The sequence below is a fragment of the Columba livia genome, chromosome 20 (assembly GCF_036013475.1).
Source record: "Columba livia isolate bColLiv1 breed racing homer chromosome 20, bColLiv1.pat.W.v2, whole genome shotgun sequence".
Taxonomy (NCBI): Eukaryota; Metazoa; Chordata; class Aves; order Columbiformes; family Columbidae; genus Columba; species Columba livia.
Window position 1 is genome coordinate 1,945,680 of NC_088621.1, and position 26,382 is coordinate 1,972,061.

The window sequence follows — 26,382 nt, forward strand, 5'->3', positions numbered from 1 at the left end:
TTAGTCAATTCCATTTAATTTATAGCACTTTCATATGTGGAAGTTATATCCTGCAATACATTCTGCATTGTGCTCAAAATTATTTTAATTAAAGACATTACAGCTTTAATATAGAAAATACTAGTGTTAGTTACAGAAAGTGAATTTCAATTCTTCAAGGGTTTTTTTTCCTCTTTTAACAAAACTTCTGTTGGCTGCAGAAGGTAAATCTTCTATGGTCATCTCCCGCTTCATCCAAAACCAGCGGTCTACATGAAAAGTCTTGCAGAGCGAGCTGGGAAAATGCCGCCTTAGGAATGGACCCGGGTAGGAGGGAACACATGAGGTTGTCCTTATTATTCTCAGTGGTTACGGCAAGACAACAGTGTCTATAATCACAACGTACCGGCCTGGGCAGGGACAGATTCGCTCCGTACCAATGGTAAAGTGCTCTCCAGACGGGTTCTGGTACCATTACGTAGTCCTTTCCTTCAACGAGCTGTGGAGATCGCTTTAATCTTCCGCCCTCCATTGTTAATGATGCAGCCTTGAAACAAAACGGGATTTTGTCAGATCTCAAGTGGAAAAAAAACAGTATACAGCTACAAGGATTTTAGTTCAGAAACGCAGAACACTGTTTAATTATCAGACAAAAAACTTTGTTACGTGACAAAGCAGTGTCAATTCAGAACTAGGCCACAAGCTGAAAAAACCCAACAGATTCAAAGCTGTGACGAACATACGCTAAAAGACACTTTTCCTGTATTCATATGATTGAGATGCATTTACCTTCACTGGTTCTTGTGTTACGAGGGGTTGGTTATCGATAGCTCCTGGTTTCTGAGGATTAAGTTGTAGCAAATTACTCCCATTGGTTCCAAGGAAACACTGGTTATTATTGTCCGAAGTATTATGCTGCTTAGCAAAACACACATCAGTCCCTGGTGTGCCAGGGTACAGAGTATCTGAAAAGAATACAAGGAAAAAATAAATCTCTATTTCAGTTCATGAGTCCGTAACATAAATAAATCAGTTAAACTGTTGTATTGGTTTTTATTGGTGTTTTTAAAAATCATTGTTGAAGAAATTTGCTGTCCTTCACACCTCAAGAAAACATGCAACTCTACCAAACTACAGAGTGACAAATATACCAGATCTCCCAGAAAAGATAAAGAAGTGGATATATGAGATCCAAATACCAAAGCAGATACTTAGACAAATAGTGGTTTAAACCATCCTAACTAGGTTTGCGTGAGCAAACGTTTGCTTGTTGTCTGGATGTTCAAATGTCAAACTCTCAAAAATCTTACATACAACTTGCCTCCCTTCCTGGCCTTCTGCTATTCCCCAACCCCACCCCAAAGAACGACCACTGTAATCTACCTACTTTATATTGAACTTACAGTTTTAAGGTACAGATTTAAAATAGCAGATGCAACACTCAGCTGTCTTATAAGAAAAAAAAACATCATCTCAAATTCTCACAAGAACTGACTGAAAATCACTACTAAAATAGCTTCTTCCACAGTCTCCTAGAATCTGCACAAACTCAATTAAATCACATGCCCTGTAAAACTGTAAGTACATTTGTCCTATTTTTATTCTGCTTCTTCCCTCTTTGTATTATCTGAGGTCACCCCATTGCAAGACACAGTACAATACCAACTAGGCGTGAGCTAGAAACCACTCATTGTGAAGGGGGGCGGAAAACGCACTCAGAAAATAAGTGATAGGACAAAAACGGCGTGGAAAAAATTCTGAAAACTAATCATAGCATAAAAGATGAATTGCTATTTAAACAAGACTCTTTCTTGTTTACCCACCACAGACTAAAAAACCCCAGTAATTCACTGACGTCCACATATAGGACACTTCTGCAATGTAAACCGCGTTATCTTTTTGCCTGGAGGAATCCATGCAGTGTCTAAGTTTTCTCAAAACCTGTTCTACGTTAAACCTCCAAGGAAATAAGATGTTATGCTTACTGCTGCTAGTAGACTCTGAGGCTTCTGATGCAGTAGAAATATTATCTGAAAACTTTTCTTCTGTTGCACTGAAGTAATTAAGACCTCCCACTTTGTCTTCTCCCTGTTCTGAAGTATTGGCTGCGGCAGCTACGAGCGAGTTCTTACCTCCACTCAAGACAGATGAAGGCTCTATCACAACAGGGTCTGCATCCTAAAATTGGTAGGCAAGTAGAAAAGTTAATTATAAGCCAATATCCAAGACTTTTAGCAGCAGCCAAACCAATCACCAAGATTCACAGCTGTGTGACCACTTTTGCATGTGACAATGAGCTTTAAAAAAACCAACTCGTATACATTTTCTTAAATTTAATTTTATTAAATATGCCTTATTTTGTAAAATTCATAGGGCTGCTTTTACCTGAATATTATAGTTGAAGGGTATTAAAGGGCACTCTGTAACTACAAGGTTTTAGTAGGACTCCTTTGATCAGCCTGGACTGGACTACTTCTCATCATTCCCTATAAATCACATTATATCAATTCCCTCCTTTCTTTGTGCAGAAAAGGCACAGTGTCTGTTTGTGGCCCAAGCAAAGTTAAAGCCAAAACAGGTAGCTTTATCATCAAATGGATCGATATATTTAAGCGAAATACTATTGTGAGAGCATGTTTTTATTCAAAAAAGTATTTTGGCACACAGGAATGATGAAAAAGTCCAGAAGGAGCTGACAGTTTAACAAAATTATAGCGGAAAGCTCATCATGTAACAGTGATTCAGCACAACAATTATTTTCCACTGAGAGGCAGAAGATGCTTAATTTCAAGCATTATTGGCTATGCAGTCATTTGCTCCCCACTCTTTTCTCTTCAAGACATTCACAAATACAAATAAATCACTTATTCGGTATAAATTATTAATCTACTTACATATTTGACATATTCTTTCCACTGGTGCCACCATGGCATCGCAATAAGAAACCAGTTGTGCCCCGGCTGAAGGCCGTACCTGCTTTCTCTTTCTAACCAGCCCCTGCATGTGAAGAATGAACAGCACAAAGCATCAGTTGAACCAGGGAAATCACAGTCCTCCTTTTGAAAATACTGGAAAGGTGATTCTGAAACCCATTTAAGGTTCGGAGCAAAACACGCACCTAATAATCTGTCCTTCCTCTTCTGGAGTGGCTGGTCGTAGCCCCAAAACTATATGGCATACCTGGAAAAAGAAAGTTATTCTTATTAACTACACCACTATGAAACAAGTGTTAGGTAAATGAAAGAAGAGAACAATTGTAGTGGGACTCTAGAGAAAATTCTTCTTAATTACATAGCAAAGATGACCTAAAATTGGACCAATCACTAAAAAATAAGTATTCTGAGCTATGAGGTTCGCAACCTGTTTCCACTGTTAAGACAAAGATACCAAGACTGTCAAATGCTCCAAGGCAAATTAAGGTCAACAGAAAATGATTTTTCATTATTTCCACATCTGGAGGACATGCTATGAAAGATCACAGTAATGACATGGATCAGATATACATTAACATGTCTATAGGTACTGGAGAGAGGGAATGAGGAATTGGGAGAAGGCAAGCGGGTGGAAGCTAAAGGTTTAAAAAAAAAAGAAAAGGAAAGGGGAAAAACAGGGAGAAGTGGTTACATAAAGGACTGGAAGGAAAATGAGCACATGAAATTCAGAGCAGTCCAACCAACCAGTCACCACTGAAAACGCTCTCGAAATTGCAGAACGTTCTCTGAATGCCTGATGCTTTTTTTTTTTTTCCCTCTTTTTTTCATTTTGAAAGAAATAGAGAAGAAAAAGGCACCACTCCCCAGACAGCCACTCGATTGGGTGGGGTTTTATCCCGAGTACAAGCCAGCAGTCCCAGAGGGCTCCTGTTCTACTCCTCCCAACACAACCAGCTGGCCGTGGCTGCAGTGTGGTGTCTGGTGTCCGGCTGGTCCATCCCAGAGCAGGGTTTGCTGAGCCGGGATCAGACCCTCTCCCACGGTAGGAGGAGGCTCAGCCGCCTCCTCACCCACACGCGTCTCAAACTGGCTGCTACTCCTAACATGATCTACAGGCTTTTCCTCACGTCTCTTTTGAGGCTGCTACTCCTAACATGATCTACGGGCTTTTCCTCACGTCTCTTTTGAGGCTATCAATTTGCATCTCAGCTGGAGATTTCTAATGACTGGCGAGATATCTTATTTAAATTTATATTACAGTGTGAGAGACCATTTCATATTCTGAATAAAACAAAAGCCATTAGCTGCTGGGAAGCAACAGATTTTCTAGCATGCATAACACAGCTGGCTCCGGTGTTTGTTTCGAAACTCATGTAACACTGTCCTAATATCAGGTTCTTCATACAAACTAACGCCACTGCAAACAAACCAATTTCTTGCCAAGCATTCCAAGGTGCCCCACTCGGACCGCTCAGCTTTTCTGTCTGCACAGGAGACACACAAGCTCACGACAGTTCAAACCAACGTCCAGACAAATCAAAGGCAGACTGTCCTGCACAGCACGGGACGTGGGGGCTTCGTTTGATAAAGTTATCGAAGGAAATAAAAATAAACGTCTAGCAGAAAGAAAAAATAAATTTGCTATTCGGTATGCTCTCTTAACAATTTCTTTTTTAAAAAACCTACACAGCTTCTTTCTGATGAAATATTTTTCTGCTACAACCTGACCCTGTAACTGATGAAGCTTCACTGGTAAGATGAGAATGGATCCCAGGGGTTCTCCCCAGCCCTCCCTGGAAGAACTGAGACTGGTATACGGGGCTGGAGTTGAATACTAATTCAGGGCAAATCTTCAAGGCTCCATTAGGATGATTATTATTTAAATTCAAAGTATCAGCCTCTACAGAAAATGGGTAAGGAACAAACTGCAGTGAAGGCAAATACTCTTCAGGGGTTATTTTCTGCACAAAGTGAGATACAGCTAAAATATAACTGGTTTAAGGATTTATAAAAATCCAGTTCAAGCTCAATTAAAACCAAATTCAGTACACACTTAATCCTCAGCTTCTGCACCACAATAGTGATATGATATCCCAGCTTTCAAGGGCTGCTCCACTAAGAAAGCTATGAAAGGTTCCTTAGACGGCCTTAATAGAAAATGTAAAGGGAAAGTGGTAGTAAAGAGTTAGAAATACCTTTTCTTATTTCTGGTGTCCCTTTCTCGGCAAAGATTTGCAAGAACAACTGTTTAAGAACAGAGTCTTTTTCTAATGGAAAATATAACTGCTGATACACTCGAAATTCCTTTTCATTTTATAACCAGTACACTATGTTCACTTTAACAAATAAGGCTTTAGGCATGCCCATACACTATATGAACATAATCAAATACAGAATCATTCTGTCAAGGAAATGTGGAATTGCAAAACCACGTAATTTACTGCAAAAGCCAAAACTGTAGGCACGGTGACACAAATGCTGATGCTGCACTTCCCGGCTGTGCAAAAAGCTCATGAGTTAATTACCATAATTTTCAAGTTTAAATTTCCTCTAAACATACCTGAAAAAGTAGATTTAAAAACTCGTTGGCAAGTGCACTCTTCACGCTCCATATCTGGTAGTCCTCCAGAGTGAGGTGTCCCAGCTTCGTTAAAGGGAGAAGGCAAGGGGAAGGAAAACACAAACCATTAACCTATTCCTGTTAAAATGATAAAGCCAGTAGCTTGATAAAAATTAGCACCTGCCGCTCTGATAATAAAAATTGATCCAATGAAAGAAGAAAAATCTGGTTTTAGCATAACATATGCAACCTGAAGAACCAAAAAGCTTTGAGGACAGAGGACGACTACGCGGAGCAGGTGACATTTGCTCGTGCTCTCCATCATTCAGATTTCGGATTCACGCTCAACTGCATAGTTGGACTTTCTCAAACCATGAAAGCAGCAGAAGCAGAATTTGACTGGTCAGGGCAACCACACAACACAGAATCACACAGAATCCCAGAATGTCAGGGGTTGGAAGGGACCTGGAAAGCTCATCCAGTGCAATCCCCCCATGGAGCAGGAACACCCAGATGAGGTTACACAGGAAGGTGTCCAGGCGGGTTGGAATGTCTGCAGAGAAGGAGACTCCACAACCCCCTGGGCAGCCTGGGCCAGGCTCTGCCACCCTCACTGAGAAGTTTCGTCTCAAATTTAAGTGGAACCTTTTGCGTTCCAGTTGGAGTGCAGAGTCGTGCATCCCTGCTCCAGCAGGGCGATTGGACTGGATGACCTTCTGAGGTCCCTTCCACTCCTTAACATTCTGTGATTCTGTGATTCTTTCTCTCACAGAACAATGTGGAAAATTTTAATGGAAAAACTGACATTTCTTGAAAGAGATTCTATTATTGACACATCTCTGCTTTAAAAAAAGCACAAGATTTTACTTTCTCATAAATCAAGTGAAGATACTAGGGTATAAAAATGACAAGGAAAGAACATGAAATTCCTACCTTTGTGGTATCATGCATATTCAAAATATCTTCTACAATTTCAGACAAATCCATGTCCAATTCCTTAACAAACAAAAGGATTAGAAAACAGTTAAATTCTCATCGCACTCGCTGGAGCAGCATGTGTTCAGAATACAAATGTAACTATAGCAATGCTGATGATACCTCTGCGTAATTCGCACCCGAGTCCTTCCAGACAGTTGCGTTTTTGTACCTGAGGTTTCTTTATATGCAGCAGCAGACACCAGAGTCGGACATTGCGCTTTGGTTAAGGGAAGTCTCGGTTACGCAAGGTAAGTTACATCAATACTGCTCCGCTAAGGCAGTTTGAGGAAGCTCGTGTTGCACCCAAGCCACGTTCAACCAACATTCAGACTCCTACTTTTGAAGTATGACTTTAAGAAACAGGAGCAAATTCATAAAGAACCAAGTACAACTTACAGGTATTTTATCAGTACGGTTATCTTTCCAGACCTCTAAAAGTGCAACCACCATTTCTTTAAGTTCAGTGCGAGACAACACACCATCCCGGTCGATGTCAAAAACCTTGAAGCAAACTGAGAGAAAAGGAAATTACTTTTCTGTGTTAAAACTACTCGATAACTCTTTTTTTTTCTTGTAGAATGTAAGTCTGCAGAGTCACAGGAAGATGATTTAGTGCTGACAGTTTTGATGAGGCAGGATGCATGTGTGGTAGTGAGGAAACGGAGCAGCTGTGTTTAATAAACTGAAATGTAGATTCCTGCAATTCTGTGCTGTGTTTTCTGATGTGACATAGCAGGGAACATATGTGCATCCGGAAATTTCCAGTGAACGAGAGCTCCTGAGTTGCAGCAATATGGCTTTGGAAAAGTACAGAACAAAGGTATTTGAAACATAAGAACCTTGCAGGGAACCAGCTGAAAACTGGACAGTAAAACAAGGCAGAACATGCTATTTACCACAAGACAATCAAATAGGACATTTGTTTTATATTATATATAATGAATAGATAAGTTCTTGCACTTTCTATATTGATACATGCTTCTGCATCATAATGCAGAACACTGTGATATAAATTCTGAACTGTATTTTTTTCCAGACAGGCTGATAATGTATATGAAGCTGTGGATCAGTTATAAAATATACAGAATTACGTTTAATCATCCTGTATAAAAGGCAGCCTAAGTATTTAAAATTCCTTTAGTTTCTTAACTTTTGAAGTCTGTTGCCTTTCACAGACACACACTTGTTCCGTGGAAACAATTTCCAAAATGTGGAAACAACTAAACTTCATTGCTCAAACTGAAAAACTTCTCTAAAACGAAGAGTTAACATTTTGCATACTTACACTTCTGTCTTTCTGCCAGGGGTCCCCGGCAACATGCTGAGAGCCCACAGGAAATTTCTTTAAAATCTATGTGATTGTCTCGGTTTTCATCAAAAGCATTAAACAAACCTGCAAACCACAAAAGCATCTCCTGTTACAGCATCTGCTGGAACAGCTGACAATCACACTTAGCATGACAGGAAGGGTAACGGTTGACCCTTGCAAGGACAAGTACAAACACTTATAACTAATTCTTACTAAGTGCAATAAAGACTGTTAAGCACTACCTAGATAATTTTAAAGGTGAAATAGCTCGCTGGTGTTCGGGTCGACAAAGGCAGGGGCAGAGTGGGGAGGGAAACAAGGATTCTAACAGCAGCCTCATTCTCATACCTTCCTCATCATGACTGATTTACAGAGTGCAAACCAGTGTGGTCAGGACAAGCAATTTCATAAAAGCTAAAGGACCAAAATCATAAAGGTAACTCAGATGCCAAATAATTTGGCTTTTCCAAAGCGCCTGATAGAAACTGCTATGAAAATCATTGAGTACCACTGCAAATTTGGCCTTCAGTGAGTCAGGAGTTTTGGTTATCAGCCTTCGGAAGATTTAAGAGTTCTCTTCATTCAGCACATGTAACTTTTTTTACCCCATAAATTCTTTTTTGTGACGATGACTCAGTTGTGCTGCCCACAGAAGACATACAGAATGGCCAGAAACCATTCAAGTTTCCCCATAACAGTAAATTTATATCACTAAGTAGACAAAACACATTTGCGAGCAAAAGGATGTGGGGATACATCCCTATTGAATCAAACACAAGTTCTAGTGTCCTAACAGCCTGCACCCACTGCAGATAAATTTCCCATCTTCTACTTACTTGTCAGTAAAGTTGAGCCTCTGGTGACAAAAAACTGTCACTCCAGGACTGCAGACAAAAACTAGCATGTAAATCGAATGTTACTTAATGTCCTTATGTTGTGCAGCAAAGGGCGGTTAGACAATTGCAACCTCCAGTTACTACCAGAGTGGCTTCAACTTGACCAGTTTGGTTATTAATGCATCTGTATTGCAACAAATAAATCTCCTGACCAAGTCTTCTGAACAAAATCTTCCTTAACTTACACTGTAAGGGAAGACAGTTCCATTGACTGCATGACAAACGTTCTGACTTGTATGCTGAATGGTCACTTAACAGATTAAACTCACATATGTCATTTAAAAAAATGATCTCCTATGTTATCTTGTTCAGGGATATCAGTATATTTTGTCATTACGGAATCTTAAGAAACACAGTTAAAAATTTTAAGCAACGACAAGTCAAATTATACAGAACGTTTGTTGTATTTCCTGACAACTACTAAGAATGCGACACACAGAAGCGTCACTTCCTTCATCATCCCAGATTCCCCAGCAAATAGAGACTTCTCAGGCATCTTTTCTCATTTTCGAACATTCCAAACGCAGTGGAACGAATCTCTGTAACTAAAGCTTAAAAGACATTTTAAACCAGGCCCACTTTTAAACCTCTGCAATGTGGGTGTCAGTGGCCATCAGGTACCGAACGCCACAGCACCGTCAGCTCCTCGCGCGTGTGCCGAACGCTCCGTACCTTCACTCAGAGACGGGTGGATGGGAGGGGAAACTAAGGGGGCAAACGTTTCCAAATCAAAACGTCCAGTTCTTGATTGAGCTTTTAGCAGCCAGTATCGTTTTTCGAGATCGATGATGTCGGATTCTTCCACTGTACAATCAACAAAATGAAAGGAGTTCAATAACACGTCATCAACGAGTGTTTAGAAAATACAGAAATGAACTTCTCCCACAATGCTTTTAACCTTTTTACATATGCAAATGTGCCACAACGGTGCTTTAGGTCAGTGCAAATTAATTGGTTCTCAAATAGATAAGTAATGACAAAGCTGTCTATATTAAGAACCACTAAGTGTGATCCCATTCCCAGATGGTTCTGAGCCTTTAAATCCACGCCAGCTTTCTAATAGGTTTAACTTGAGCTATTTGGCCTGGTTTAGTCTACAGAAACAATAATAATCCTATAAGGCTTAAGAACAGCAGAGACCCAAAAAAAGTTACACGTCAAACTGAAATGCTATTTATTTATTTTCCTATTTCTGTCATCAGGAGTAGTAATTCAATCAGAACAGTAACTTGGGTAACCTACAATAAGCATTTACTACTTGTAACTACCCAGCAGACACATCACGCAATGCACCACAAACTACACGATACCCTCATAAGGAGAAAGTCTGGAAAAAAAATTACGAAATATTAATATTTGAAGTAGTTAGAGGAGTGAAAGGGGTTTGCATCTTCCTGCAAAACACTTTTAGACAGTCTAACTAGAAAGAAAGAGTGAAAACACGTCCTCCTTTCCCTCTGTACGCGCAGACCATGGCCAGGCAGCCCGCGGCTGCGGGACACCCAGCGCTGCAGCTCCAGGGCTGCGGGACACGACACGGGACTGAAGTTCCAGCATTCTGCTGGGAATCAAAGTGCACTCGCCGAGTTCCAAGAACAGAAAGAAACAAAACGTAAAATAACGAATGAGAGGGAAAAGCCACTTTATGAGACAGCACCTTAAGTACAGGAAGAGAATCCCAGTAGCATTATAGCACCTAAACAACTGCACATAAAGGGCATGTTTGTACTGACATTTACAAGAATCGCACATATACATTATTGTCCTGATTAGCAAATACAAAAGCATTATGCAAACTCTCTTGAGCACAAGCATGTATATCACTTTGTTTCCTTGTAATCTACCCTTGTGACGAGGAAGAACAACAAACGTGTCAGTTGTGCTTCATTCTTGAACTGACGCAACACTGAGAACATTCTAAATGCGAAAGGAAGCTCACACGGGCTTCGTGAGGAGCAGATCTGCAGAAACCTGCTCTGACTGGCAGGTGCGCTATTTATCTTCAGTAATTAAGAATGGAAATGTTCTCTAGCAAAATAAAACATTCTCAAGTATCTCCAGCAGAAGCCAGTTGTAGTCTGCTTTTTAAATTGTACTTCACAGGTAGTTTCTACAGCACTAACGTAAATGCTTTGCCATTTTAATCTCAGAAAAGACGGGTTATCAGAAAGCAACTTATGTGCCTTTCTGCCAAGCAGTGGTTGCAATTACATGGTCATTTAAAAACCAAAGGATTTTCAAATAATCTTCAAAAGAATAGCTCATAAGTATTGGTATAAGTGCTACACCGGTAACAGTGACAAAATGTGACAAAACGCTGTTTTCTATTCACAATAACAAGGAATTGTAGCCCACTGCAATAGTTTCACTTACATAAAACAGAGAAAGACTTATGAGATTACAGCACACGTGAAAGTTTAACCCTGCGGCTGAAAAGCCAACTGTTACGTCATTTGATTTCTCCAGAGTGATTGTTCTGCACGTATTAATGAAATAGAACAAGGGCGAGTGTAGAGTCTTGAATCTGGGCAGGAACAACCCCAGGTTCCAGCATAAGTTGGGGAATGACCTATTAGAGAGCAGCGTAGGGGAAAGGGACCTGGGGGTCCTGGGGACAGCAGGGTGACCATGAGGTCATCCAGTCCCATCGAGGTCCCTTCCAATCCCTAACATTCTGTGAATCTCGTAAATCAACCTCGGTATACGTAGCGCACCATCCATTCCTCAGTAAATGTAAACTAAAAGGAAACTTGCAATTTATGATATATACACATAATAACATTTGTTGATGAAGTTTAAATCAAGTGTGAAGAAAGCAGACTGTACTTATTATCCAAATATACTAACATTTATGAAAACGCCAACTTCTTCTAAAGAGGTTTTATATGGACAAAGTATTTTACCTTAAAACTTTACTCCTAATGCCTGTTCAGATCACGACAGGAACTGAGAACTGGGCTTTCATTCTGTAGTTCAAGTTTCAAATAACTTCAGATGACTGTATACAATAGAGTCCAAACCATCAAAACAGACCGGCTTTCTAGGCCAAGTACATGCTCATTTTGTCAACTAAATCTATGAAACGATTATTCAAGGTCACATGGAGATATTACGCACCTGTGAAATTTAAGCATATACTACCAGTTTACTACCATCTGCTATTTTATGTCTCCCTCATCACTTGTCCATTACAAATATGAAAACCTTTCAGATACGAATAATTATGAGTCATGTTTCATAGTTCAGTTCTCGGAGAATTAGACTGATAATGTCAAGCACACCTCAAGCCACAGTCTTCATCTAGTGAAGGAAGAACAGGTAAACAAACACGGTCAGCAAAAATATGCAACTGAGAAACCGTAAATCTACTAAAAATGAGTTAATTTTAAACCAGCTGCCGTACTGTGATTGACCGTCAGGCTGCATGGCAGCGATAAACACTACAAAAAAAACCATCCTTCATTTTAATGCTATTTTCATGAAATGCACACCCTTCTTAAATATTACATAGGGAGCAAGCCATGAATTTTCTTCTGTCTTAATAAAAAAAACCAGTGTTTTCATTTCAGGCACTATCTACTAAATTCTTTACAACGCCAGAATTCACTCTGTATTTCAATATATTTTAGAGATGTAATTTTTACCCACCTATTGGTACAATCCTGTCTGGTTCGCAGCAGTAGAAGCATACCATATTCCAAACATTTTACCTGGAACTCGGCTTGTTCTCCTGTTTACCATGACATCCTGCACGCAAGCCCCGGCCCCAGCGGCACACAGAGCTCTTCATCGCGGCTGAGTCAGAACCACAGACCCAACGACCAAACACCAAACGGCATTTCTGACTAAATACGCTTTTTCGATGCTTTCGAATCAACACACAGAAGACTCTGGGACGTGGGCACAGAGGCTGCGTTGCAAGACATAAAATAGCCTGGGAGCTAAGAGGATAACGAAGTGGCAAGATGCAGATTAAGTGACACTGAGGCTGCTTCTTATTGGCCTAGTCTGCTGTAATCTTTCATCTTTTTCTTTTTTTCCCTAATTAAAAAGCAGACACACAGAGAAGGGAATATTGTAACTTCAACCAAGACCTTTGTGTGTGTCAGACACAATTACCCAGGTGTTTACCGAGCAGAATATAGATTATCAGTGCCTTAAGACGGGAACCCATACAGAAGAGTTATTAGACACCATGGTTGCTCTCAAAGCACAAGTGTTCAGGCACTTGGGAAAAAAAAAGCACGGAATGAAATGTGCACCTAAAGGCACATTTAATAAATCCAAAATCTTCAGAAGTGTCTTCTAGCGGCCTTCAATACATGACTAAGAGGTGATGTTTCAGAGCGGTACCACAGCTGAAGTGGGAAGGTACAGAACGTGTGTTTAACATCCAGACAAGCTTCTAGTGTGAGTGAAGTTACGGGATCTCTTCATTTCACTTTCCTTTTACATACTCACATCTTCATCTGACCATAAAGCCCTACAGGTTTATAAATCCATCTCTGACAGGTTATTTCCACACCACTGAGTTGGTGTTCTACCATGTTTCAAAAACTCTTCCACTTCAACCATGTTGTCTGGTTGTCCAGGGCTTCTCTCATTGATTATGTTAAATTAGCAATAACCGTGTGTTCTAAAAGGTAATCATCATACTGATTACAGACTGTCTTATTGCATCTCAGTACATAAGAGCTGTCAGAAAAAAAGAGCATTTTGATGCATTTTTCAGGCAACAGAAGAGAGCCTCTTCAATTCAAAGCAGAATTAGGATGCTATTTAGCAAGGAACCAGATAACAAAGCAGCACAAATTACGTGGTCTGTCAGTTTGAAACCAGGAACTCCTCTGACAAATGGGACTATTCTCCCCACAGAAAAGGACTGAAAACCTGAGTATATAAGCCCACTTGGACTTAGAGCACCAGAGAAGATTAAATGTTTAATTCATAATTATTACGGATGTATAATGATTTGGGGGAGTATTTAGGATAATTTACATGCTCCACTACAGTGCTGTTCAATACCTGAGAAAATCCCAACTACTGCTAGTTGGTCAGTACTCAGGTGTAGGACAGACCCATATTCCTGAAACTGGTTTTTAGGAACAAAAGTCCAAGAGGAACTTAAGTTATTTTGGTAGCTTTCAGATGAAATGATTCATATTTATGATTTAAGTGAAATGGAACAAAATTTGATTAAAAGCAGTAAGTGTGTGCGACTTTCTGGAACTTCAAAATTTCACTTCTAATTATGTTTTGAGAAATGTAATTAAAGCCATCTGCGTTTAAAAAAAATCTTATTTACAAATGAAAAATCAGAGTTCCCTTTTTCCCTGCTACCTTGGTTCATCAAGCAAATTTAAATGGAGTCACTGATGCTTTGCAATAAAATGTTCGCTGTCTGTTTCTAAATCAATGTTAATAACTTTCACTATTTTTATCACCGCTATTTTTCACGTCTCTGACATATTATTCAAGACGTTTGATGGGAAGCACACTGCGAGAGGAGGTACGGCTTGGCAGGAGGGTCTGAAGCTTGAGTCGGGAGTGGGCGACGCTGCGACCCAGTCGAGAAACTCAGAATGGCACTAGCAAGTTTCACAAGTTACGTTTCATTTTACAGCTTTACTCACAGTGTGTGACTCCAGCCAGGGTTTGGTAGAAGGTGGGGGTATCGCTGTCGTCGGTCAGTGTCACATACACACCTCCAGACAGCAGCCAGCGGGAAAACGTGAAAGCATCTTTGTTGTGCAACAGCCAAACCCTGAACTTCTCATAGTTTACCTTTTCACCCTATAAGAACAAAAAAGAAAATATGAACTGTTTTTCTCTGCTTTCTCAGTACCAGTAAACAGGAACCATCCAGCTGCATGAACAAGAATTGGGACGATCTATAAAAATAAGTACTAAAATAACTTTTTTTTCTTGGGAGCCACGCCTGTTTTTCCATTTCTTTCTGAAATACAGCACTGGGAGGGAAATCAGACTCCTCAGCTCTCTCTGCATTTCGGCCACCTACTCAATGTGGCCTTTGGAAAGTCATTTACTCTGAATCTCAGGTTAAGGGCATCAGAAGAAAAATGGTTGCTTACAACTCGAAATAAGAGAGGTTATATTTATGAATTTAAATTTATTATGATAGATAAAAGCTCTTATGTGCCAAATGACAGGTGCTATAAAATCACCGACATTCTTGAAGAGGAGGTAGGTGAGGATGTGGTGCAAGGCCCATTTTCAAGGCCACATAGAAAGAGGCAGTTGACCCCACGCCTCAAAACCACCTCAAATAAGAAAGAAAGAAGGGTAATTGGAGTAGGCAACTCCCTTCTGAGAGGGACGGAGGGCCCAATCTGCAGAACTGACCCTCATTGTAGGGAAGCGTACAGTCTACCTGGAGCCCAGATCAGGGACATCACCAGGACACTTCCCAGTCTGGTGCACCCAACTGACTCCTACCCACTGCTGATCTTCCAGACAGATGGGGAGGAAGCTGCATCCCGCAGTCCGAGGGGAATGAAGAAAGATTTCAAGGCCTTGGGACAGATGGTAAAAGAGTCTGGGGCTCAAGTGATTTTCTCTTCCCTCCTTCCAGTTTTGGGTGATGATATGGGACGGAATAGAAAATCCCAGTCTGTAAACAATTGGCTCCAGGACTGATGCTACAGGCAGGGCTTTGGGTTCTTTGATAACGGCTGGTTTTACAAGACACCAGTCCAAACAGTGATACATGGGAAAGGTTTATCTTGCAGGGGCAAAAGGATGCTGGGACAGGAATTAGCAGGGCTCATTTGGAGAGCTTTAACTACACTCAAAGGGGGATGGGGTTGTAGCTGGGCTTGCATCAGTGGGGCATCACTCGAGTTTGTGAAGGCTGGGAGGACCCCCATACCCCTGGGGTGAAATCGGAGTGCTGAGCTCGCTCTCTGAAATGCCTGTACACTAATGCGTGCAGCATGGGGAATAAGCAGGAGGAGTTAGAAACCTGTGTTAGGGCAGGAGATTATGACCTGGTGGCAATTACAGAGACATGGTGGGACAGCTCACATGACTGGAATGTGGGCATGGATGGCTGTGTCCTTTTCAGGAAAGACAGGCCAGCCAGGCGTGCTGGTGGAGTTGCTCTTTACGTGAGAGAGCAACTACAATGTATTGAGTATTGTCCAGGCACAGATGAGGAGTGAGATGAGAGTCTATGGGTGAAAGTTAAGGGGCAGCATGGCAAGGGTGATACTATTGTCTGTGTCTATTAGAGGCCACCTGATCAGGGTGAGGAAGTTGATGAGGCCTCTACAGACAGCTGAGAGCAGCCTCACAATCACAGACCCTGGTTGTGGTGGGGGATTTGAACTTCCTTGGCCTTTGGCCTTTTCAGGCAGTTGCTGGGGGAAACCCATGGGCAAGGCTGCATGAAGGTAAAGGGGCCCAAGATAGCTGGTTAGTGTTCAGGGACTGTTTCTACTGGGCACAAGATCAGAGCATCCCTACACGTAGGAAGTCAAGGAAGGGAGCCAGGAGACCAGTGTGGTTAAACAGGGAACTGCTGGAGAAGTACCTATAAAACATCACTCTTGAGAGCACAAACTCATCCGTCGTACAGCAGCAGAAACATTAAACTTTCCCACTCTCCAGCCATGACCGGCTATGATTAACAGCCCAGTAAATTTTGCTAAGTGGGTTATTACACTATTTTCATTTTAAAAGAAAAATCAATATACAGCATTTTCTTGAGCAGGAAAATGGTATGAGGCCAGATTGATACTCCTCTTCCTGCAAGTCTTCATAAAGTATTTCTGGATTTCTTGGACAGTGTGCAATTAACTCCTAGGGTATAATTCATCTCGCCATATTGACGGGAAATTATAAATAGGAAATACTGAAGTGGGTCAGCTCCAGAAATTGGCCTGCAGTATACATATGATTTATGGTTCCAGCCAAGAATGAAGAATGTAATCACTGCCCACAGAGCCAAGATGATACCCCTGCCAGATTAGAGGCGTCTGCCTCAGCCAGTGCCCATAACCAAAGTCATCTTCAATAGAATACAATAAAAATTAAGGTAATTAAGTAATCTAATATCCACAAATGAAGCTTCTAGTCAATCAGTGTTTCAGTGGAATGTATAACAAGGACTAGATTTTGCTGATTTGTAGTCCTCTGATACCGAATGAAGCAAGCAAAGCACAAGAACTTGACAGTTCTTCAGGATCCCCAGTGCCAAACAAATACCTGTGAATATTTAAAAGTAACGACAGTCTGGTTTAGAGGAGGACTTCAGCAAGCTTCATAAAGATTACATCTCTCAAACAGCCTAAAGTATAAATAAATGTTGCAGGTCCTGGCAGGCACAGGGAGACAAAAGTAATGTTATAAAACTAGTATTTTTTAAGCAAGCAGTGCTGGCAGGCATTTCTAAATCCGGGGTGCAGATTTTCTTTCCCTTCTCAGATCTGTGTTCTAGATTTCTTCCCCAATTGCAATAAAACGTCTGCACTAATTAATAAAACTCCACTAACAGTATTAGTATTTAAATTCACTTGACAACATGATTATCCTTGGGGAACGGTATCCATCAAACTAGCACAGAAGGTAAAGCAGCATGGAGAATGCCCACACTTATATACCAAGCTGCTATTTGCATCAATACAAATTACTTGTAATATTACAACATAAAAAACTATGAGCTTTTACCCAATTTAAACAAGGTCAATTTGTTCCCAGACATGCACAAGCAAACACATCTCAGAGAAAAACAAACTACCCAATGTAATTTTTCACTTTTTTGTAAAAGCAATAGGAGAAAAGCTGTAGGAAATACCTCAGAGAAACATTTCTTGAGTGACTCTGGGACCTTCCCGTCAACCACATGCAGCATCTTCTCCATCTCTTCACGGACAACATAACTCCCAGATTCATTAGAAAAGAGACTGAAGATGTCTGAAGAAGTAGAGAATATGTTTAAGCAACTACGGTAGTTACATTCTTCAAGTATTAGGCTTACAACTGGCTGAGAATGCCAAAAGCTGTGCAACCAAAGCACTACAAACTTAGACTGATTCCATTTCACTGCAGCTCAACAAGGTTAAGGTCAAGAAGTGTCTCCTTTTTAATTTACCATTGTCCACTAATCAAAAGGAAAATCAATATTATCAAGTCAGATTAACAATGAAGACAAAACAACAGAAGTCAGTAGGCAGATGCTTTCACTTGTTTTGAACAATATCAATGCCATCCTCCTTCCTCTGCCCACATACAGTGAATAACAGTCTTTCTGTAGGATCCTAACATTTACATTCATGACTTATCAAATGTTTCATTTTGGTTGAGTATAGAAAACTAAAATGCACTGAATTTCAAAATATACAGCTAAACATTTCTAAAAAACCTACTATATTGACAATCGTATGCCCTGGTTATGTATAAAAACAGGGACTTAGTATCTAACACAGTTTATGTTTGGTCTATGTAAGTGTATTTTACACTCACTACCCACTGTTTTGTGGATAGTTCCATTACTTACATTTTGCTTTCTCTTCCTCTTTGCCTCTTGTAAGTAGAACTAATCCGACTATCAAGTTATTGAAGTGCAGCCCTTTGGATATTCCTCCAAATGAACAGTAGATAACCTAGAAGAATAAAACAGACAAGTTAACATGGAGAACAGAGTTGTCAGAACTAAAAGCAACAACTTATACTGAGACAATACATTGCAATTTTTCCTGTTAAGCACTTGAACACTCACATAAAAACTGAACCGCTAACTATATTACAGAAGCAAGTAATAATCTTTTCTTTGTTCTTTTTTTCTGTGATGTTAAGCTTAGGAAAAAAAGTCAATCTACCACAGTGTTAAACCTTTTGCAACGCACACTTCCCTACTCACATTATCTACACAAAACTGGAAGACACAGACATGTACGCTGCTTGCGAGGTCAATAACACAGAAGATCCCAGAAATAGAAGCTGTGATTAGAACTGACATGGAGCAAGATATCATTGGAAAGGTCTGGCTAATCTTTTTCTTCTCTGCTAACAATATTTTAATTTCTCTCTCAAGACAGGGGCCACACTATGAAAGAACATAATTTTTTAAACATGCATGCGTGCAGGATGGATTTTTTTTATATAACTTCCTGATGCAAAGGGTGGAGGAGCCGACTAGAAGAGGTGCAGGAAGGCCAATGGTACCTGGGGTGGGTTAGAAGGGGGTGGTCAGTAGGTCAGAGAGGTTCTCCTGCCCCTCTGCTCTGCCCTGGGGAGACCACACCTGGAATATTGTGTCCAGTTGTGGCCCCTCAGTTCCAGCAGGACAGGGAACTGCTGGAGAGAGTCCAGCGCAGGGCAACAAAGATGCTGAAGGGAGTGGAGCATCTCCCGTGTGAGGAAAGGCTGAGGGAGCTGGGGCTCTGGAGCTGGACAAGAGGAGGCTGAGGGGTGACCTCATTCATGTTTACAGATATCTAAAGGGTGAGTGTCAGGAGGATGGAGCCAGGCTCTTCTCGGTGACAACCAATGACAGGACAAGGGGTAATGGGTTCAACGTACATTGTGGTATTGTATGAAAAAGAGAAAGAAATTAAACTAGCTCGTAGATCTGTGCAGGCATATTTGGGTGTGCACATCTACAGATGTACGTTATCAACTGCGTATGCCTGCCCAGAAAAACAGCAAGTTCCTGGGTTACCTCAGCAACTTTTGGGGGGACTCCATCGCCAAGAACTTCCCTGATGAAGCACTGTTGAGTCATATAATACGAGAGTCCACAAGTTCTCTTGAAAGCATCTTTCAGTCGCTTTAGCTCTATGTCTGTAACTGTGTTGAGAACGTAGAGAAGAAAAACATATAGTTGGTCAGCAAAAAGGTCGCAGAAATGTAATGGCTTAAGGACCCTCCAAATCCTATACACCTTATATTTTACCTTTACAATGAAAAGATAGAGAGAAATTAAATGCATTATTTTACCTCCATAGCGGGAAAACCTGACTACTAGCAAATGAGATCTAATAACCTAATCTTCCCAAAAAAAGAGACGTGAGGTAGACCTAAAGTTAACATCAATTATTACAACAGTTCACTGCCTAATAGTGTATTATAATTTGTTCTAAATTAAGCACCATTATTGTCACACAAAAGGCAAATAAGCTTGCTTTATGATCAATTTTATATTGCATATAAGCCAGAGAAACAATCTGTAGCCAACAGCAGCGAATATTATCAAGAGCAGCTCCAGCAGCGTGCTTCAGGTAGCTTCATCTAGCAACCAGTCTATTGTTCCATATGAAAAAAATATCACCGCTTACACGCTGATAAGACAGTACAATGAAGCATGAATTTAATGGAAATAACACTGTTAAACTTTGGAATAAATGTAATTCTTCACCTAAGATCTTCTTGCACAGTCAGAATCTGATTGTCAGCTACAACCTGTTCAAACTTGTTCACAATCTGTAAGCATGAAAAGTTCGATGACGTCCCGTTCATACTTGCACAAGAGCTTCCTGAAAAGCAGTCCCCGCGTTAGGGTTTTACAAGCACACAGCAGCTTTCTAACAAAGTGTAGAAGTGAAGCATCTCGCTGAACAAACCAAGTCCTTTGTCAGAAATCAGAGAACACACCGTGACCTGGCCCGATGCAAGTTACCGTGTGGTGCAGAAAGAGCGACTGACCATCTCGAGGCCAGAAGAATTGCTGCCGTACATGGTACCTACTTCACTGTATTTATAGCAAAGCATTTTCCTTTCCTTGATATAACAAGCCAGACAGAAACATCAATGACATGGCCAAAAGCTTGTAAAGCTTTTTGTCAGCCAAAAGAAAACGGAACACTCTGAGTTTAATCCAGTACTGTCTCTAAAACTTCTACATTTCAATTCATTCATTCATTAAAAAGTCACAGACTATGTCATTCTTCCTAGGCAACTTTCACTCATACAAACCTCCTCTACGTTACCTTGGCTGGATGCTTTCCAGTGGAGTTAACGACAGTTTAACAGAAGATTAGTGCTGCTTCCAGCTCTCCAGGGAATATTTGAGCTCCAGTTTGTTTAATAAAGTTTAAATGAAACCATGCAACCTCAGCTAAAAATGTCACCACAACTTACAGTAATTGTAACAAACCTTCAGCTCATTCAACTGCCGAGGATATTTTTAGTTTAATAGTGTTACTTAAACTTACTGTTGTTTATATGGATTTATGACTCCTAGTATTTTTTCACCTCACATCTGTCCAGGTAATGATTTGTGTAATGCCTTCCAAACAATCCTGTGCTGGGAACCACCCTCTTTCCACCGCTTGCACTCCACATATTTATCACCAAGTCATCCTGGAGTTTTCCTCTTAGAACAAAACTCTACCTGAAGCTCAATCAACCACTCTCAAATCTAAAGTCTGTTTTGTATAAAAACGGCTGTCCAAACAGTGTACATAAATAATGTTTGCAGCACAATTTCTCTTGAGGCAGCAGATATTGTTCGTTTTGCTTACCCATTGTGTAACAGTGAAGTACACCCTTAGATGTGCCTTAAGTTCTGTGTAACTGAACTATGCTGGCGGAAATCATCCTTACAGCAGAGCTCTGGCCAGTTGTGCAGATGAGAAAGGCTGTAAGAAAGTAGTTAAAATCTACCTTTATTTTTTCAAAAGACGCAACACTAGGAACACTCCTGCAGTCAAGAACAGAACTGCCACGCACCACAGGCTCTGCTTGGCACCAGCCACTACCGTGCACCTAAAGCAAGAACCACCCGAGTAGCTTATCTCCCCATCTCCCAGCGAGTGGCTGCACTCCAGCCACCTTGTGGGGAAGTTCAAAGACTTACAGATGCACCAAAATTCACAAGCGAGCACAGCTACATAAGATGGAACTGTTCACACGTCAGCGTTACGCACTGTAAGAAAAAACCGTTCCTTCTGAAGGTTAAAAGAAGTGGTCAGTCAGGCTTAATGGATTTATTACAGCTTATATGACATAATTACTATGTACCTTGCCTGTGACATGCGCAATGAGAGTGAGCACAATAAAATAAATTCCTATTTATTTGGAAAGTTGGACCAGCCGCAAAAAATGCCTTCCTTTCCAATGCTTCTTCCCCTGCGCTTCAAAACCCAAGCACAATCATGTAAAACACAGCGGTGATACAGAGTGAGATGCAAACCGCAGCTTTCAGAAGCACACACTTATCTGCTGTAGCAAAGAATAAAGGTATAGCATTTGAAATTTAATACTGCCCAAGACATTCAGGCAAGAGACACTTAAATCTTCACGTCTTAAATGTCTCGACACTAAAATGAATGTAAATTCTACTCTGCATCAGGCAGATGTTTGATAAATGATCTAAGATACTCTGTAAAAGTACAATAAACTACTACTGAGGAGCTGCTTTAATCAGTGCCAAGGACAGAATCCCAATAGTTTCACTGAGGGTAGGAGTTGTTAATCTGCCACGGCTGCTACAAACTGGGAGCCAATTAACATCTGTAACTAACTGGACACAAAGAGCACGTGTATTTGTTTTCTTCCATCTAATTAAAGTAATGCCTGCTGAAAACACATCAGTGATTTGGTAACCTCTGTTCACAGCAGAATCACAAAAGCAACGTGCAAACCCCAACTTCCATTAGCATGAGCAGCAGTAACAGCACCAAAAACCTGATAAAATCTTTAGGTCTCAAAAGCCTAAAACATTTCATTTGGCTCTATCAACAGAAATTATTTATTCTAGTTTACGGGTGACCAGGAGAAAAAAAAAATAGCGCCAAATCAAGACAGAAGACCACAATGTATCGACAATGGTGAAAATCAAAACAGGAAACTAATTACTGCGTAAACAGGAAGAAAAAAACAGAAGATAAAAAGTTCAGTTAAGGTAAAGGGTCAAGAAACTTTGATCTCATCTGACTAAAGCATCTTACAATGTATCTAGCAAGGGCTGATACTGTTTCCCTGAACTGTGGGCATCAAAATGCCCGCGGTGCTCTACAAATACGCGTACAAAAATCTGAATTCCCAATGTCACTTCAAAAAATAATTAAAACAAAGCCAACGCAGCCCTGCAGATCTCAAGTATACCAAGGAAGCAACAATTTGCAACCATCAGCATAACACTGCATTTACTCTCTACTAAAAATAACCAAGCCTGAATTTTAATAAAACAGACAACTCGATCATCCTGCAGAAAGCAAGCAAAACTCACCTACCTCAGGCTCTTCCTGACTTCCAGCTTGGGTTTTAATAATTCTAATATTTTGATATTTAAGTGATAATTTTACAGGTTCAATATCAAACTCACAGGGCATATAATTCACTAACCAGACAATTATCTTGCCTGTAATCACTTGCTCAATATTTCCCCCAGGAATCTTCATCCTAGTTATACATGGAAATTTTATTACTTTTTCCATTAGTCTTTATTGTGACTTAATGGCTGCAGCTATGAAGTTGTCAAGAACCAAAGCAAGGCTAAAAAGTTTCAAAGAGGTAAAACGTGCAAGTGAATGTAAAGCACGTTTGGGCACAACCCCAAAAAGGAAGAATAAACTGCAAAATGAGATAAATGAACCAGCCATGGCTAAAAAGACAAGCTCCAGAGCCAGCCATCCCTGCCAAAAAGGAATCCACTACAACACAATGAAAAAGTCCTGCCTCCCCTAATGGAAAAATTAATCCGCTCTTAAGGAACCTTTCATAAACGTAGTCTCAAAAATGGCACCATTCAAATGACACAGTGCATCTCGCTAAAGACTTAACAATGTTAACATGACATTTACCAATAAAAGGAATGTAAGGATAACAGCACCACAGTTCTGGTTTAAAAAAAAATAAAAATCAAATTATTCCATCCATTTTTTTCCCCCCTACCTACTCTTTGTGGGTTTTTTTGGTAGCAGTGGCTCATCCTGGGGATAAAGCTGTTCTTGGTTCTATTAGACCTAACCATAATACATATCAAAGGTTTAACACCTTGTGTGTGCAGAGCGGAAGAAGATTTAGTTATTACAATAGGATTTGCCAATTTTCTGTAACATGAATACTTACCATTTATGTGATGCTTTTAATCTTCAAAGAGCTTACTTCTCACAGTTACCACTCTCAAAAAGAATGCCATTAAGCATTATTAGCCTGTTTCATCCATCTGTAAAGTCTCTCCACCGGGGCGCACACTGTCACATCGCTATTTGCATTATGTTTGCCCCAAGCAAAGCCCATCAACACAGGTTCTGTGACAACCCTCCCCACAAGCCAGTGTGGACAGGAACTGCTACATAATAGCCCCAACAGGGAAATAATCCTCCCACCATCTGAGCACTTCAGTGTTATTGGCTGTGTCTTCCATCCTCGGGAATTAAAGGAGCTTGGTTTTATACGCTTACCAGTCCAAACCTATGAGCTACCAAAGAAACCTGGAAGAAACTGAAAATTCAGGAAGCTAAGAATTAAAGTAACATTTACCATACATACAGCCATTCATTTAAGTGCAATAAACTGCAATATTAGGGACAGAAGTAATTACTGCTATCAATTCAAGAACTGGTAAACTCATCCCCAGTGACTCAATAAAGGCATTTCTAGCCCTCATTAATCACAGGGTGTCACCTTTGTGGCCACAGGCCCCTGCCAGACCATTTACAGCTTCTTCCAATAGAAGGTGCTGTCCCTGCACTGGATGCTCTGAATCGGTTCTTGGGGACCCTGGAGAAGACACAGCGGCCCAGCACGGGTCAGCGCAGAGGGGCATGGTTTACATGGTTTTAAACACAGAGCGTAAGCCATCTTGCAGCTACACTATGCATTGTTCTTTAATTTAAAAAATACAGTCTAGGAAAAGAAAAATCATGTGGTTAGGTCCAAGATTGGAAAATAGAGACCAAAAAGTTCTTATATGACTTTTCCACCGATAAGAACCTTGGTAACCACCCTCCCCAGAATACAGCACATGCTGTTCTGACTGCGCCAAGCACTGCTGCCGACTTTTCTTACGGTAATGCTGCCTCAGCGATGGGGAGTGCAAATCCACTTCTCCAATTTATAAACTAAAATCTAGGGTTTAACTGCAACACATTGCTGGGAAAACGTGGTAAAAGCCATCTAGAAAAGACTAGGAACTTTCCAGTGCAGAATAAGATTTAGTTTCTGGTAACACCAGAAACATGGATTGAAAGGAAGTGCTTCTTCAGCCCAGAATAGACCCATGATGCTATATTCAAGTTCATTTTTAGAACAAATCTAATCTGCAAAACTGAAGTTCTCATAATTACTATCCCGATACTTTCAGTTCTTTTTCTCCACATCCCGGACTTATTAAATTGGGCACTTCCTGTTCTGCTCTGGCTTCTGAGTTTCTTCCACAATTTTTTCCTTCAGGCTTTCAGAATTTTAAAAGAACAACATTCCAAACTAATGCGTAAAATTGACATTTCAAACAGCTGTCAAAAAATCCAACTTAATGAGTCTTATGATCATTTGTGGAGTTCCACTGAGACAGTAGCATATACCTGTTAAAGTATTTCAGTTCATGACTCGCTGCCAAAGCAGTCTGCCAGAGGACAAAACCTGAGCATTTCCATTATCACTACAAATTAAGATAAGGAATATCAATTCAAAACACAAAAGGAATGTAAGTATACATTCTATATTAAATACTTTACATGGAATTGAATTGTACGAGTAGGTGACAGCTGAAAGATCAGCTAGCAAAAAGATAGACACAATGTGAATAAAAACACAGCTAATGAGGAAAAATTCAAAAGGGCTTGTAATGGGTTTTAGTTTTAAAGGATGAAGAATACATTTTTATGCAGAATGCAATGATCTCTTGTTTTGACCTGCTGACGTTGCCTCTCGTAACTTCTGGGTCCAACTGAGACTTCAAACTAAGCAAAAGAGCTTCAAAGGATTGTCCAGTGAGTTCGAACCGCATCCGTGTCGCAGAACCTCGGGACGGTTTGCGGTGCATTCCGCATTAACACACTGGTAAGCTCATCCACCTGTGCACCTTATGAATACTGCTCCAGAAAAGGGGTCCTGATTTTGCTCCCAGTACACCCCGTGGTAAGCACAACGTTGTCAGCCCCAGCACATCTCCATGCAAGAGTAGAGGAGAGGCTGCTACGTGTTGTGATGGGCTGAAAGGAGAAGGGAGAGGAGGATTTAAACACCCGAGAGATCACGGCATGTCACTTGATATGCCAGGACACCCTACCTGTGACAGCTAATCGCTTCAGTGCACGCAATGATTCAAGTAACTATTTCAGTGCTTTTGCCATTTTATGTATATAATGGGAAAGAAACCCTGGTCATTACAAACAGCTTTATCGTTCATCCAAGCCTCTCTCAGACATTTCCTATTTTGCCTCAAAACCAAATAAAGGCCTTACTGCAAATGTTAGCGTATTTTTTAAAGTAATTTTCTTAAACTATTAGATTATTCAGCCAAGAAACACACATCTCTATCTCCTAGAACTCAGCCACATGTCAGTATTACACTAAGATAATGAAGGACTTTTCTTTCGTTGTCATTATAATGAATGACTTAACGGTCACCACAGAAAAAATGCTGTGATTGATTATAACTCGCATCAGTTTGTAAAGAGATTTGGTGAACCACTACAAAAACAAGACACAGACACATTTTGTTTCAAACCAAGACCTGAACCCAGCTTATACTCATTAAGAATCAGAAGTCCAGAAGTGCTTTTACACCAGCTCAATAAAACAGCAGTTAAAAGAGAT

General features: G+C 40.5%; 1 protein-coding gene across 6 annotated transcripts in view; it reads right to left on the reverse strand.

The window, feature by feature from the left end:
* USP32 (ubiquitin specific peptidase 32) overlaps positions 1-26,382 on the reverse strand; it is a 53,431-nt gene that overhangs the window by 18,692 nt on the left and 8,357 nt on the right. For 4 of the 6 annotated variants that reach the window (XM_065036727.1, XM_065036725.1, XM_065036726.1 and 1 more), the window contains 14 exons: positions 19,337-19,464; positions 18,173-18,278; positions 17,471-17,589; positions 14,289-14,448; positions 9,328-9,459; positions 7,736-7,843; positions 6,847-6,962; positions 6,406-6,468; positions 5,473-5,556; positions 3,098-3,159; positions 2,874-2,976; positions 1,965-2,157; positions 769-944; positions 386-526 (listed from right to left, as the gene is read on the reverse strand). In XM_065036727.1, the coding sequence (XP_064892799.1) occupies positions 386-526; positions 769-944; positions 1,965-2,157; positions 2,874-2,976; positions 3,098-3,159; positions 5,473-5,556; positions 6,406-6,468; positions 6,847-6,962; positions 7,736-7,843; positions 9,328-9,459; positions 14,289-14,448; positions 17,471-17,589; positions 18,173-18,278; positions 19,337-19,399 (1,626 nt within the window). In that variant the 5' untranslated portion in view covers positions 19,400-19,464. The remainder of the gene's footprint in view (positions 1-385; positions 527-768; positions 945-1,964; positions 2,158-2,873; positions 2,977-3,097; positions 3,160-5,472; positions 5,557-6,405; positions 6,469-6,846; positions 6,963-7,735; positions 7,844-9,327; positions 9,460-14,288; positions 14,449-17,470; positions 17,590-18,172; positions 18,279-19,336; positions 19,465-26,382) is intronic. The other 2 variants (XM_065036729.1, XM_065036728.1) reach the window with 1 other exon arrangement.